This window comes from Anarhichas minor, unplaced genomic scaffold, assembly GCF_050575085.1.
Source record: "Anarhichas minor isolate MPS153535 unplaced genomic scaffold, ASM5057508v1 ptg000024l, whole genome shotgun sequence".
NCBI classification, from domain to species: Eukaryota; Metazoa; Chordata; class Actinopteri; order Perciformes; family Anarhichadidae; genus Anarhichas; species Anarhichas minor.
This window is the reverse complement of record NW_027466470.1, coordinates 10,685,479-10,700,910: the sequence shown is the minus strand read 5'-3', so window position 1 is coordinate 10,700,910 and position 15,432 is coordinate 10,685,479. Positions and strand designations below refer to the sequence as shown.

The 15,432-nt window shown below is 42.3% G+C and overlaps 1 protein-coding gene across 1 annotated transcript; it reads left to right on the top strand.

Moving 5' to 3' along the window:
• The first annotated feature begins 3,390 nt into the window (after positions 1–3,390).
• Positions 3,391–9,253, top strand: LOC142956006 (leucine-rich repeat-containing protein 52-like). The gene is made up of 2 exons (XM_076097289.1): positions 3,391–4,039; positions 8,934–9,253. Exons 1-2 carry the CDS (start codon positions 3,391–3,393, stop codon positions 9,251–9,253), a joined length of 969 nt encoding a protein of 322 aa, XP_075953404.1.
• Positions 9,254–15,432: the final 6,179 nt, after the last annotated feature.

The window sequence follows — 15,432 nt, the reverse complement described above, 5'->3', positions numbered from 1 at the left end:
ACCTGTGGCCTACTGCAGTCTGCCGTTTATGAAAATGATTTTTTTCCTTTAAACTTGTGTTGTTAATGTGCGCTAAATGTCACGAGAACACCCGGTTCGCTCTACGATACAGTGCTCTACAGAAACGTTTCCTCAAATAATCAGTTCAATTTTTCTGACATGCGCACTAGACCATGTACTGAACTGTATCGTTACCTGGTAACCAGCGAAAATAGGGGACTCCCCTCTGATAATGATTCATATTATTATTACAACATTGCTTGTGCTTTCCATTTTATACTACTTTATACTTCCACTTTATTTCAGCAAGAAAGAAATTTATGTTTTACTCCACTTTATTTATTTTTTACATTCTTTAGTTGCGCGTTACTTTACAAACATTTAAAAAACAAAACATACGTTGGCCTTTTACTATATGATGCACTAATATAGATTCAACAACCCAACAGTATAATTTTTATGAAATTACCTCCATCTCAACCAGCTATGTGGCTACATCAATAATATTGATAATACACTCATATAATATATGACAGTATAAACTTACAACAGCATTTTAAGCACTATAAGTAATTTGCAAGTGGCTGCAACAATACTACTTATGTATCTTTACTTCAGTGAGATTTTCAGTATAGGGCTTTCACTTGCAAAGAAAAACATCTAAGTTGCTTGTGAAAAATTTGAATTAAATGTATGGGCCTTATCTCTATTCTTTGCTTTTGTTTGCGAATAGTTTTACTTTAACAGGTTTCACATTTCTGTTATTATGAAGATGTATCTTTGCTTGAGTAGATTATTCAATATGGTTAATTATAGAAGATATTGCAGATATAAAGTGAGGATTTGTTTCATACGGGATACGTTATACCCCTTTATCTGACAGTGTCAACTTCTACGGCCTTTTTTTATGACAGACATTTTCACTTGACATGACAAGAAAAGCACAGGTGCAAGTAATGACATTAATGATGACTCCATCCAGTAAACTGTGCCAGTGAGCAAGTTCACAACACCAGGGCTCTGATCCTGGTAAACCAATGGAGGGCTGCCAACAATCTGCACCTGCTTTGAAGTGACCAAGGATCTCAAAGAACAAAGTTTCCTGTATCACATATCAGGTCAGGTTGAGACATGCAAAGCCCTGTCAGTGGTGTCTCTTGCTCAGCAGGCCAAGAGTCACTTCTACACTGTTATGTTATATTTTGTTATGTCACTCAAACAACAATTTGGTGCTGTAGTGATTTGTTTTTTTGTCTTTGTCTTTTTGACAAAACAGGTCTTATGAATGCAGAGTGACCATAAAGATAAAAATGCAGGACAACTTCTTGCAAAGGTCAAATGTGACTGACATGCTCTAAGACGAGGGATTACAGTATACCGAGCCTCTTCATTTTGCAATTCATCTGTCGAATGTAGAACACTGAACAATGTTTGAGGTGAATCAAGGCCATGCTTAGGCAAAAAGGTTATGAGAGTGTAGATTATTTTTGCAATGGCAACAGGGCCGCACAGCCAGAACTGGTTTTACTGCCGGCATGTAAAGTCATTGTTGCCGTCAGGACCTTCCTGGTTGGTTAATTATGTAGTTCGTATTTTTAAAGGTCTATTCTTTGACCCAATAATATACAATTTCCCCCTTTTGTTTCCCTTGAAGAAGCTTTTAGTCATCTTCTTCTGCAGTATCATATTGTTCCAACTATGAAGATATTCAAACCTAATACTCCATGTTGTAGGCTATATGGCACCATTCCATTGAGTGGAAATAATCTAGATGTCTCGACATATTTGATATCTTTAGCAACTTTGTGATCTCCCCTAGAGTTTAAGATTAAAGTTCTTTGGGTTTGAGCAATGCTTAAGTGAACTCAATGAGATAAGAGTGGGCCAGTTCTTCTTCAGAGGTTAAAGAATTAATTGGTGCTTTAAGTATATTGCAATGCATGGGTTTTGGGTAATTACCAGACAAGAATGCAAACCATGCATCCGAAAAGAAAGTGTATGAGCTGATTTCTGCACGGCAGCTTCTCGCTGTGTAAAACATTACCAAGTGTTCGTCACTAGATGTCCTCCTGAAGTCACTGAATTTCCTTGACACAAAACAGCTGTGTGGATTAGTTCAGTCCACAGGATGGCAAGTGTGAAAAAGCATTAGGTTGTGCATGTCTACGGGCCTCCTGCTCTATTTTTGACACCAGGGAATGCATAGAAGGAAAAGATTCTACCTCATCGTGTGAGAGAGGAAAAGAGTGAGCGGGGTCAGTGGGCAGTGGGTTGTTGACTGCCGACTCTGGGTAGTTTCTTTCACGGACTGTCAGCGGCACATCTGTCCTCCTCCTCCATCATGCTGATTCAGCACTTCAACACCTACACAGATAACCAAGAATAGACTCAGGACTCATACTGAGACCGGAGTGAAGAGGAAATCAACTGCTGCCTGAGACCACCCTGTCCCATCTCATCCCATCATCCGCTGTCTGCTTGGGTTCAATCTAATCCGGGGGGGGGGGCTGATATGTCAGACGTTATTGAAAAAGCCTCATTGCACATATAGGTCTGAGTCGTGTAGATGGCTGCTAGGGATCCCCCTCTTAACACATTGTTATCACTGCCCAGCTCTCTTGTTTCCAGAGCCTAAAACCCATGTGATCTGATCATATATGCTTCCCAGGTGTCAGGTGCACCTGCTTTTGTTCCACCTCCACACACACACACACCTGAGGCAGGCTGACAAAAGGTATAAAACACACATACCCACAAAGAGATGTTTCCATATGTAGATCGATCACTGTGCCTGCAGCTGGAGCATTGTAGGTCACCTTTTTTACTTTGGGTTCCTATGCATGCATCCCATTCATTTTGACTTTACTTCCATTAGCTCTGCTGCCCAGAGATTCCCCTCTCGCTCCAGCACACTCCAAAGCGTGAGATCACTCCACAACGCACTCCCACCCCTACCCGCGCGGAGTTTAGTGCCCCCCCCTCCCCCCCCTATATTTGGATTCAGTTTCGGAGAGCGAGAGGATGGCAAACATGTAGTGGAACAACTGACCGTGACCATTGCAAGCAGCACAGCATGAGAGGACGTTGTGAGCGCTTACAGTGTCTGAATAGCTTTGTTTCGACGGGAGAATCACGATAAATAGATGCACTTTGAAACAGCATGAAGGCATCTTGTTGTCAAGTTCCAACCAGTGGATGCGCGCCGGATCCAGAACCAATGACAGGATGAACTGAGACATTGCGCGCAAGAGTTTTGCCACCAGCAAGCGTTAGGTTTGACCTCTGTGTAAATTATTTCTGAGACAAACAGCTTGGTTAGGATGTATCAATGAAGAACGTGACCGCGCCTGACTCTCTCCAAACGGGGTTGATGAAGCCGTCGGCGGTGTCATGCGTCTTGCCCCGCAGCCAAGCGCGCAACCCTTGCGGCTCATAGTTCTGCTCCTCTTCACCGCGGGGGTGAAACCATCCCCGGTGCTCTCCACGGGCTGCCCGGACAGGTGCGTGTGTGATGACCAGCTGGTGGTTCAATGCGCTGGGCAGCACCTGACCACCTTCCCGGTCAACTTGCCGCTGGCCACGCGGCAGCTCATCATCTCCAACAACCGCATCGTGGAGCTGCCGCCACTTGCGCTCAACTACCTTTCCGATCTGGTGTACCTGGACTGCAGCAACAATTCCCTTACGGAGATATCCGAGTCCACGTTTGGGAATCTACGGAAGCTGGCCTACCTGGACCTCTCCTTCAACACCTTGATCCGGATCGAGGACAGGACGTTTGGGCCCTTGGTGAGCCTGGTGATGCTGAGGATGACCGACAACCCGGGGCTCTCGGACATTCACCAGGACGCCTTTGTGGAAAACGCGGCCCTCCAGGTGCTGGATGTGAGTCGGAACAACCTGACGGTCGTCAACATCACCTCCCTGATCGCGCTGCCCGCCCTGCGCTCGGTGGGGCTCAGCGGGAACCCGTGGAGCTGCGAGTGCAACAACGAGGACCTGTGTCTGTGGGTCCACCTGGAGGGCTTCAAGTTCCAAGGTTTTATCACATTCTATTGTATTCTAATGTCATATAAGGTGACATAATCACAGCACGACCTTTTACTGTTGCTCTTTCCGTATATCAGGTGGATAGGCCCCAGAGAGCCAATCACAAAATAGGGCTCCTGCTCCAGTTATTAATTATTAGATAATGCCCGGTTATTGTTTAAACGGTTGGCCTTTTGCTGGTGGCTGCCCTCAATAATCGGCCTGTCCCATGAAAAGATGAAAACGTATTTAGCACCATACAAGAATGCAGACTTAGCACCAAGTGTGTGATATGAGGACATCTTAGAAATAGTTATGAAAGAGAAAGCAGACAAATTAAAAACCAGATAAAATAAAATGCACCCTTTGACAATGTGTCCTTTATAAAGGGTTTATAAGTTGTAATTAATGGTTATGAATGGTTGATGAATCATTTATGAATGCACTATATCAGTTATGAGCCATTAAAAAAGCCAAAAACTAGCTATAAGTCTTAAGGACTCTCACTTGCTATGGAATGTTTGATTGTGTGGTAACTTGATTAAATCTTTAGAAAATGAAACAAAAAAAGAGCAAAACTGAATTACTAAAGGTCTTAAAACCAGATTTTGACACAGGGGCCCTTTTCGAGACAGGCCCTTTGGTGATAGTTTGGTACTGTTGGTAGTACATCCGTGCTGTTTATCCTCCTTCAGCATTTCAAAATATCAGCCAGAGTGAGTTTTCACAACCCAACATTACAATTGTTCTTTCTAATGGTCTAAAATGTATTTATAAAGCATTGTAAAATATTACAATTAAAATAACTTATAGCAGTAAAAGTAATTCAACAAACAAAATGGCAGTAAACGTCTCCCTTAGTCCCAAAGAAGGAATGCCTCCATGCTGATAATCTTTTCAAGCACACGCAGAGCCCCATGGTGGATTCCCCTCATATCATACTAAAATACTCAAGTCTGCACCTTTTGAGCACACGCAACAGATAACATCATGCCGTCATCACCCACACCTCTATGATATTAGCTGTGGTAAATACAGTGTGTTGTGCAAAATATGTGGTTGTATGTGGAGAAGAAGAATACACATGTATGTAACCATGCAGTTCGGAGAAGTCTGCAAAGTTCGACCCTTGCTCAGCTTTCAGTGGGATGAGATGTGAAGCGTGACAGCATTCAGACTATCAAATAGCAAAGAGGGGGAAAGAAGATCGGAGGCAGGGAGCCATTCGATTTCTCTTCAGGCAACTGTGTTCATTAATTCAGCTCTGCGTCCTGCAGTTTGGGAGGAAAACAAGAGAGTCTTTCATCTTGAAATGACTAATCAATCTCTATTTTATCCAGCTATCCTGCAGATGTGATTAATGGATCATAGTTGCACCATCAAATATCGATTTGTTTTATCACTGTCAAGCTAATAGATGTGACTGACATTCAACAATCTTTCTTACTTTGAGTTATTATGCTCATGCTTTGGTGTGGATGTGTCACTATGCAAAAGGGCATGCTGCTATTTATAGTGTGTCTTACTGAGCAAGGAGCCTGTCGTAATTCTAACACCATAGCTATAATACATCCGCCACGCTTACTAAAAAGGCATCCCCTGCTTCTCTCTAACACACACACACACACATGCTATAGTTCACCACAGTCCCTGCGCATCTTTGGCCGAGTCGAAAACGAGTCCTGCAAGAGCTGTCCTATTTTCCTGCTGCTCTCTGCCTTTTGTCTCGCTTAATTTGGAGTGGAGCCTCTTCCAGTGACAGCTGCCAGCAAGGGAGAGGATAGCTACTCACACATTTTCTACCTCGGTTACATATATACACAGAGTATGTCCATCTCTATCCAGGCAGCTTATTCTCTCCTAAACCGAGTCTCGGGGAAATAATATTTGGAAAGTCACACACACACACAGAAATTCACATTCACTGACTCATGTATTTAGACACACAACCCCAAATAATACACACTTTTAGTGCTTGAGGGGGAAAACAGAAGGATAACATTTCGGAGAGAGGACTGTGTTTCAGCTGCGAGCTTTGTCTCCAATGCCTTGTTAACTCTTGTCCGGGTCTCACCTGGTTCATGCAACACGGCTCGCTTGTCTCCTCTAATTAGGGAAACGCATGGCAAGCGAGAGAGCGATAGAGCTTCAGGAAGGAACCAACAGATTCTCCTCTGTCTCGCCTTCCTGGCTAGATTAACACTCTTTCAGTTGTTATATAAGGAGAGTGTCTAGAAATAGAGCAGAGTGTGCATGGGGGACGGAGGGAGGGAAAGCCCTCTTCTTTGATGCCAGTCTCGTTGGGGGGGAAGGAGGGAGAGGGGGGTGAAGCCAGAAGGGTTTCCTCCCTCGCTGTCAGACACACGCACAAACACACGCAAGGACACACACACACACACACACATTAGCAGAGGCACGAAGATGGGAAAGTTAAGTCAAGTGGAGGGGGTTAGTGCATATATTAAGAGGGAGTGTGCACGTGTGCATGCATGGATGTGTGTCTTTGGTACAGCATATTGTGTGAACAGTGCACAGCAGCAGCCGTTGAGAGGATCAGAGTATGCTTTGAATTCTCTGTGTGGTAGATGGAGCTTAGAGAGGCTGACTGTCCTCGTGTTCTTCCGCTGCAAAGCTCGTTTTCAGATCTGTGAGCCACAGAAGAGCTTGTCTGTGGATAAGAGCGCAGATGTATGCACCGAATGAATCAAATATTAGGAAGAAGTGCATTTTTGTCGTCCCATTAAATTAACTTATCAAGTGATTTGATTGAAAGCTACGGCATGATCGCTCTCACCCTCTGTCAAATCACACCTCCCACCAGCCTGAGTCAGTTATAACACCTTAACGCCACGTGTTGCTTCTGAGAGTGCATGCAAACTAGTGGCAGAGAAGTAAGCAATAGTTGGCCAAAAGTAAGGGTTTGGATAGACAGCTAAAAGAGGATAAATATTGAAATAATTAGCCGAAAGTAATGACTGAACAGTTAATATAATTACCTAACATAAATGGATAAACAAGTGAAATAGTTGGTTAAAAGTATCTTATAGTCGAGTGGTTACAGCACATGCCACATTACGGAAACGATCCGGGTTTGATTCAGCTTTGGGACCTTAGTTGCGTCTCATATTTCTCTCTCTTTCCTCATTTCCAGTCTCTGTCTCTACACTTTCAAATAAGGTCACAAGAAATGTGTGATACTACCATTAGCGTCAAACGCTCAGAAGGTGAGAAGAAAACAACAACAAATCTGTAACATTATTGCTGAATTATTTGTGAAAGATTCTAACTGTGTAATACAATAAGTATGCAATTATTCTGTCATGGTTCAACTTTTCCCAAAATACCTTGCAGGGTGCAGAGAGTCAAAGCAGATCCTACAAATGTCCCTGTATTCATCAGTTCCACATGTATGCACAGCATATGCCAGCAGAATGAGGATGCATATTTCAAGGCTGTTAGTGTAGAAATAGGCTTTCAGAAAACTGTTCCCTGTGCAGAAACTTCCAAGTCTTTTGATCTCCCCCAGTGGGACTTCCCCCCCTTGCACAAAAGCTTTGAAAAACCAGAAGCCAATTAAAAACAGTGGTGGCATGGAGATGGCAACGCCGTTGTGTTTCTGCTCGCGGTAACAGAAGACACGGCTTCACGATTGTTTCCTGAAAAATGCCTCTCGTCAGCTGCTGCAGAGCTCAACATCCATCATGTGACGTATTTGACTGATCGGCCTTTTTAGAATTGAGAGAGAAGGAACTCAACATTTTATCAGGATTTGTGGATTCCAGCAAGGTCTTAGTCGTAGTCATACGCGGTGCCTGATGATGAGAAACCTTATTATCTGTCGTTTCAGACAGACACAAAGGCCCAAGTCACTTTCTAATCCTGTGAGGGAAAAGGAATTTGAATAATTCATAATTCAATTCTGCACCAACTCAAGACTCCAGTACACGTGAGGCTATTAAAACCTGGTAGTTTTCTGATAAAGTTGTTATGCTAGTGCAGTTTTTTGCATAAGTCTCGCTGTGTGAACATGAATATGTCATATAATCAGCTCAGTTTGCTGCCATTTACGATTGTTATGTAAAATGCTATTAAGTAATATATGAATTATTTATCAGGCGGCTGTGTTTAACGCCATGTGTGTATTTTCCTTGCTAAGTTATTTGTGCATCAATATGGCTCTCACAACATCAAAGGAGCCTTTAAATGATAATAAAGAGTTATGATAATTATATTGCATATGTTTGCTATATGTAAGTAAAGTTGCTTTGTATTCTCAAAGGAGAGCAGCAGTTAAATGCACTTGAAAGGCTCTGAAAATATATTTCTCAGTCAGCTTCCTCCTCTGACGGGGTCCTACATGAGCACATCATATTCTTCCAAAGTTAAAACTGTTTCAGTTATTTCCCATGGAAGTCTTAATAGATAATATCTATAGGTGTTTTTGTCCCCCTAAACTTTAATTTGGATTGTTGTTTATTTAGTGTTTAATGCTGTCGAATTTTTTGGGGGGGTTTTCAGGGACATTAACATTAATTATGTCTGCATGTGGATTTCTTGCTTTCCCAAACAAAAGCACTATTTTACAGACAAAGACCAGATGCAGATTGACTTGCTACTGTCAAAGGACAATCATGTGTTTCAAGAATGCCACTGTCCTGGATTAATGTCATGATGTAATGCAAACCCTGCACACGCAGTCCAGATCAAGATGACTCAATAGTCTGAATGATGCCACTCCAGGACAGCTGACCCGCTTATAGCTGGAATTTGGGGAAAATGCATATTTGCCTCCAGTGCACTTCAGTGTTACATTTTCTACATTCCTAACCAAATATGTTAATGTGTTCTTTTGAGCTATGATTAATCCTTAATCATTCCTTCTTGATGTGTGCCTGTGTTGACAGATGAGGGCCAGACGGTGTGTGGCTCGCCCGCCGACATGCAGGGCCGTCGTCTGGGTGAGGTGGGCATCCAGCTACGGACGTTATGTCACCAGACTCTGGGCTCCTGGGACTACCTGTTCTTTGTCGCCATCGGCTTTGTCATCTTTGCAGCTGGCACTGTGTCGGCCTGGGTGATGGGCGTTATTATGGTGCTCCATGAGCGCTACATCAAGAGGAAAGACGAACAGCTCGATGTGGACGACGAGGATGAATCTAGTGAGACCTCGCGATTCAGGAGTGACCATGGCAACGGGAATTTGCAAATGTCACAAACTGTCTAAAATGTTTAATTCCACTCTGCCCATCACGGATTCCCACAGTGCCTCCTGTCAGCTTCCAGGGCTGTCATGAAGTCCAATTACACTGCAGTCCAACTGAGTGTGTTTAACAAGCTCAGCTGGCTCTCAGAGAGAAAAGAGGATTCAACAGAGATGTGGAATGTCATACTTCTCTTGTGTAGTGGGCTTTCAGGGGATGTAACACACCTTCTGGCTGCCATTGTGGAGGTCCCCCTGCATTTGGGGTATTACTGTCAGTGTATGCAAATGTCTGACTGTGCTATATGGTGTATTACTTTGTAATATTTGACTGGTCATACGGGGTGACAGAGGAGCCCATATCAGCTGGGCTGGGTATCTACGAAGCCACTCGCTGGTCTCACCTTTACAGAATGTTTTAGCTGGTTATCAACTCATTTTGGCTTGTGTAACAGTATCAATGTTCACATTTACCGACTTCAAAATAGTTTCACATTTTAGGAACTTTAATTACTCACTTTGTTGCCAAGAGTTAGATGAGACGATTGATACCACTTTATTGATCTTCTCATCTAACTCTAGGCGAGACAGCGAATAAGAGTGTTTCCCAACACATGTCCGGCTATTCTTTTAACAAGCATCTGGGTCCAGCTGTGACCAGCAAAGGACAAACAAGCTTGTCATATGATGCAATTTGTTTGTACCTATAATGTGACAAATTGGATAGTTGCACCTGCTAATAAATATGACAATCTATTTCTAGACCCTACTTAATTAGCTTTGTTTTCACACCAAAAAATAAATCACCAGTTGACCTCCATAATGGCAACAAGCACAGTAGCTTCACAGCCACTTTGGGACATTTAAAGTGGTGTGGTCATTCTACTTATTTCTACTCATTTCTACTAAAAGGAGAGGATTCAATGCATTTATACAATGCAGTTTTATCAGTGTAGATTAATAAATGTGTGCACATGCATGCACACACCAGTGTGTAACATGTAGCTGCACGTTTGACTGAGCTCCTGCTGATGTGAGCGTGTCCATCTTTGGTCCGGTGATGCGTGGTTTTGTACTGATAGTCCACCTCCCTCATCTAGTAGCCCAGAAACAAACTGCAGTCGAGGCGTTTGTGTTGAAGGTCTGTTTGTGAAGTTGAGAGTCAGCATGTGCCAACTGCTAAGGTCTGGTTTGGCAGCGGTTCCCTGCTGGATGGCAAGTAAACAGGAGAATGTAATAATTGATTTCTACTTCAGCCTCTCTTTGTTGGGTTTGAGTGCAGTATCCTATTTGTTTCTGCATGCACAGTTGATGCACCAAAAAAGCCTTATGAGGTGTTTACAAGCTAATTCAATTCATTAAAGGAAACAGGATTTTCATTCAAAAGATCCTAAGTTTTATCATTTGAGAGTCATTCTTTAAAAACATCCATACTCCTACTTTCTTAGTATGTGAGTTACACTTTTTATTCACTTTAAAATTAGTGAATTTACAAAGACTTTACTCCAAACCTGATGTTTAATGAATTTACAGCTTGAGAGCAATAAGACAGCGAATGCTGTCAGGAAAAACAGGGACCCGAATCATTTCAGCCCACAGTGGTAAATATCATCACCTGCTTTGTTTGGCTCCAATTTGCAACATCGTAGGCCAACAGTCTATGGTCCATAGACTTTCATATTTTGACTTACTTGGCGGCTGTACTACTTCACTTTCCACTGGCACTGACTGTTACGAACTTAGGAAGGAGTAGGAAAATAAATCCTTGGTGGACTAGAGAAACCATGAGGTAGCTGCTCCAATGTGCCGTTCTGTGTGTGTGTGTGTGTGTATTTTCTTTGTACAATCAGTTGTGTCTCAGAATAATTGTGATACTTGTTTTAAGAGAAACATTGAACTTTTGAGGGATCTGAGAGGGAGGGCGTCCTCTCACAGTGATTGGACCAGCTGCTTTTCCCCCTCATTTTATATTGTGCAGATTTTACTTTCTACAAGTTTTGGGTTTTCTCCCACAGTCCAAAGACATGCAGGTTACTTGTTGGTTGCCCATAGGTGTGAATGTGACTGAAGATGTTGTCTGTCTCTATGTGTCCGCCCCGTGATTGACCGGCGACCTGTCCAGGGTGTACCCTGCTTCTTGCTTCTTGTCCAATGTCAGCTGTGATTGGCTCCAGCCCCTCGCGACCCTGTAAGGATAAGCGGTTACAGATGATGGATGAATGGCAATATTATTATGAAAGTGTGATGTTTGATGGATGTATGCAAGTCCTATTCACTGTAATGATAGTAATATCTTGCAGCTGTGCCAGCAAGGTAGAGAGAAAAGCACATGTGTAGCTAATAAAATGAATGATGGTTTAATAAACGATGGCTAAATTTAATTTAGTTTCTTGAATTTCAGGTTATTTTGCATGCTGGCTCACTGTCATACCATCATGGCTTACTGTGACACTTGAATAAAACAGAGCCAATGATAATGTTATGAGTAACACCTGTGCTTTTCCTACAATGACAAGTCAAAATGTTAAAAACACTTAATATTGTGGCATTATATGACTTTTACTTATTATAAAATGTGGTGAAGATAGAATGGGTGCACACAATCTGTTGTCTTACTGTAATGTGGCCCGCAATACTACTGAGAAACCTTTCTTCACACATTTACTGGCGCTTGTATGTGTGCACATTGTTGGGATTTGTCCAAAATGAACTACAAATATAAAGTTATTGGTTTCACTAAAGAACTAACAGTACATGAACAGTACTGAGACACATGCTGGTTATTAAGTGTCAGTGTTGAATGCAAAAATAATTTTCTGCTTTGACCATTATAGACCCTTTTTCAAACCGTTTGATTTATCATACCGTGAAAAGCACTGGTGTAATAATAACATGAATGATGGCCGCATTCCATTTAGGTGTTCAGGCTCCAGGGCCCTGGTCTCAGGCATCATGACAAGTATTAATTACACCTGAGCTGTTGCTGCAATGAAAAGTCAAAATGTTTGCTGTGAAAAATGTCAATTGTGGAGTTTTTCCCTTTTGCAGTTTGTGAAAATGTGGTGTTAGAAAGAGGCAGTCTTGGTATAAGTGTAATCTTTTTTCAACTACAACACCACTAGACAGTGAGGAACTCATCGCGTGTGTATGTCTGTGTCATTGCACTCCCTCGTCATATAAGGGAGTGATCTTGACTCATGGCAGTATGCATAACTCTGCATGCACCAACCTAAACATACTTACTGGCATGACATACATAACTAGATGCCAAAAGTGTCAATGCAAGATAGTGACCCTTGTACAGTACCTGTAAGTTGCTACTAAAGCAGTATGCTGAGATGCTCTCATGGCTTTGGGTGTAATATTTGCATGGGTGCCTTCAGTATATACAGAATGCATTGCATAATGTGTACGTCTATTGAGGTCTGTGTAGTAAACTCTTATCTATATCTGCATACGATACAGATATGGGTTAGTCGTGTATGGTGTATTACATTCTGCTAACCACACCGATTAGGCCACGTGATGCCGCAGGCAAGGGTGCGGCGTGGAAATAGGATAGCTGGTTGCCCTAATACATGTCAGCACAGTGGGACAGATGGAATGACAAGTAATAAACATGTACATAGTTGCTGGTCATGTGTTCTGCACACAAGGCAAACACCTGGCTCTGAAAACTCTCAGTATTGACAGTTTTTGCTCTGTATGGGCACTTGGAGGTACTGTATAGCAGCAGAAGATGCTGAGCTTAAACAATATACTCAACGGATGACCTTAATATCCTGCACTTTTTACACCCCCACACTGCAAAGCCAGAACATATTCAGGCACATGTATGCATGTGTTCAGACACACAGAGACAAAAGCGTCAGTTCTGCCTCCATAATCGACTCCAACACAAATCACCTCTGGGTACAATGTACTGTGTAAGAGCTCAGAAGAAGCTTTTACGCTGCATTACTCTCACTAACCGCCTCTTCCCACATCATCAAAATCATGAAGTTTACATTTTAAAAGAGTTAGATGTTTTGGGAAATACGCTTGTTAGCTTTCTTGCTTAGGCTGAGATAAGAAGTTTGATACAACTTTCACGTTACAGCCAGTAGCCTGTTAGCTTAGCTTAGCATAACGACTTGAAGCAGGAGGGAAAACGTTAAACCGTTGCCTTAACTGTAATTTCAATCAGGAGAGACAATTCAGATGACATGTGATGATAAAGTCTTGACAAAGTATTTGGAGCTTGGCAGCAATACAATGATGAGTGAGCTTGCGTGAGGAGTGAATGACTGAATGAATGAGATGTATGAGAAATATACTACGGGCTTAGGCATGCAAGAGTATAGTCTTCCTGACTGAACTTACGCTAGAGCTTCATTTTATTTGCATCAATAAAATGCAGAGCATTGCATTATGGGATTGTTTTCACAAACTAGTGTACATGCCGTAGTTTTTTGTTCTGTTGTTGTTGCAATGTTATGCAGCTGATTAGCATAGCTTAGCATAAAGACTGGAAACAGGGGGGTCGAAAAGTAAAAAACCAACCTACCCACACCGCGCTTACTAATTAACACTGTCTTATCTTGTTTGTATAATCCATGCAATATACTAAATGTAAACACAACAAATTGTGGTTATCTGAGGGAGTTTGTGGGAGCGTTGACTTCCTTGAGTCAGATATCCCTTTCATTGACCCTCCCCCATTTTAGTTAAGTGTCCAAATTCTGAATGTAGAATGAATGCACAATATGAAGCCATGGCATGTACACTACTTTGTGCTAAGAATCCTGCAATGCAATGCTCTGCTTTTCATTGATGAAAATAAGGTTGGCTACAGTTGGGTGACTGTTAGCTGTCTCCTCCTGCTTCTGTCTTCATGCTCAGCTAAGCTACCAGGCTATGGCTCTAGCTTCAGCGTACAGACTCATCTAACTCTTGGCAAGAAAGGGAATACACTTATTTCCCAAAATGTTAAACTATGCTTTACAAATACAGTGGTACTAATAGGGATATTGTTGTGCTTGAGAATGGCTGTTTGTTTTCATCTCTTTATCCCATCATTCACAAGCAAGGCTGAGGTAGTGGTCAGGATGTGCTTCAGGACAGAAATGCATTCAGCTGGTTACCGTCACATCAATAGCACAGCTGTGACCGGCAGTTCAGTGAATAGACATAAATGCAAACAGCCATTGGATGCAGAAGCTCCTGCAGGTGTGTTCCCTGCCTGTGGTTGTTTGCACCTTTGTGTGCATCTACTGAGCTGAAGGCCAACAGGCCACTGTAAAATGTCCACAGATGGGAGATGCGACATAAAGTAAGAGCGGCTCTAACCGACTGTAATAGCCCTCTGACACATCAGCTCACAAACACGCTCACTCACACCCAAACACACACAAAATAGGAAGATAATCCTTTAGTCACGGAGCAGTGGTACTACTTCAAGAGACTGGTGCTTGGGAAATGGGTTTCAGTTATTTCAAGAACATTTCATCATTAATCACTGCCACATATGGATGACAGCACCAAATGGCTGTCAGACAATCAAACCTCCCAGAATGCTGTGCTAAACTGAATCATAAAGGAACTGCTGCAACTTATATTAAGTTAAATACATTTCCAATGCTTACAATTGTAAACACACAGTGTATAATGAGTCCTCCTCCTTTGCTTTAATTATTTGTGATTTCACATTTTGCCCACACTGGAGCGCACAAAGGCAGACAGAATTAAAGATATGCCTGGTCTTCATTACAGGCCAAACGTGACTTTTTAACAGTTTTCTTTAGATTATTTTCTCTCACTTTCTCCGTTATTCTCACATCAGATTATTATCAGAAATGATTTTTCAGTTTCACTTAATGAAGTTATTGTGTTCGATTCTATGTTTTCTATTGGACTTGATGGAACAAGCCCTGCTTAGCCCTCCTCTGTGAAAGTGGCTATTGATTGCTAAGCCCCTGCCTCCACTTGGCAGAGAGAGGGATGGTCCTACTGCTGTTACATATCTGCACACAGGCTCAGGGGCCTGCCAACTCTGTATCCTTCCCCAGCAATAAAAAGGTCATTTGAGAGGAGATGGTGTGTCCTTTTGTGCGTCACAGTTCTGCCTGGAGAAGTGTTTTTTTTTTGTTGCTTTGTCTTGTTATTCGACCTCTCCTTCTGCTCTTTGAATGTGCTTTCCCCCTGTTTTGCTATCTGGGTATTTA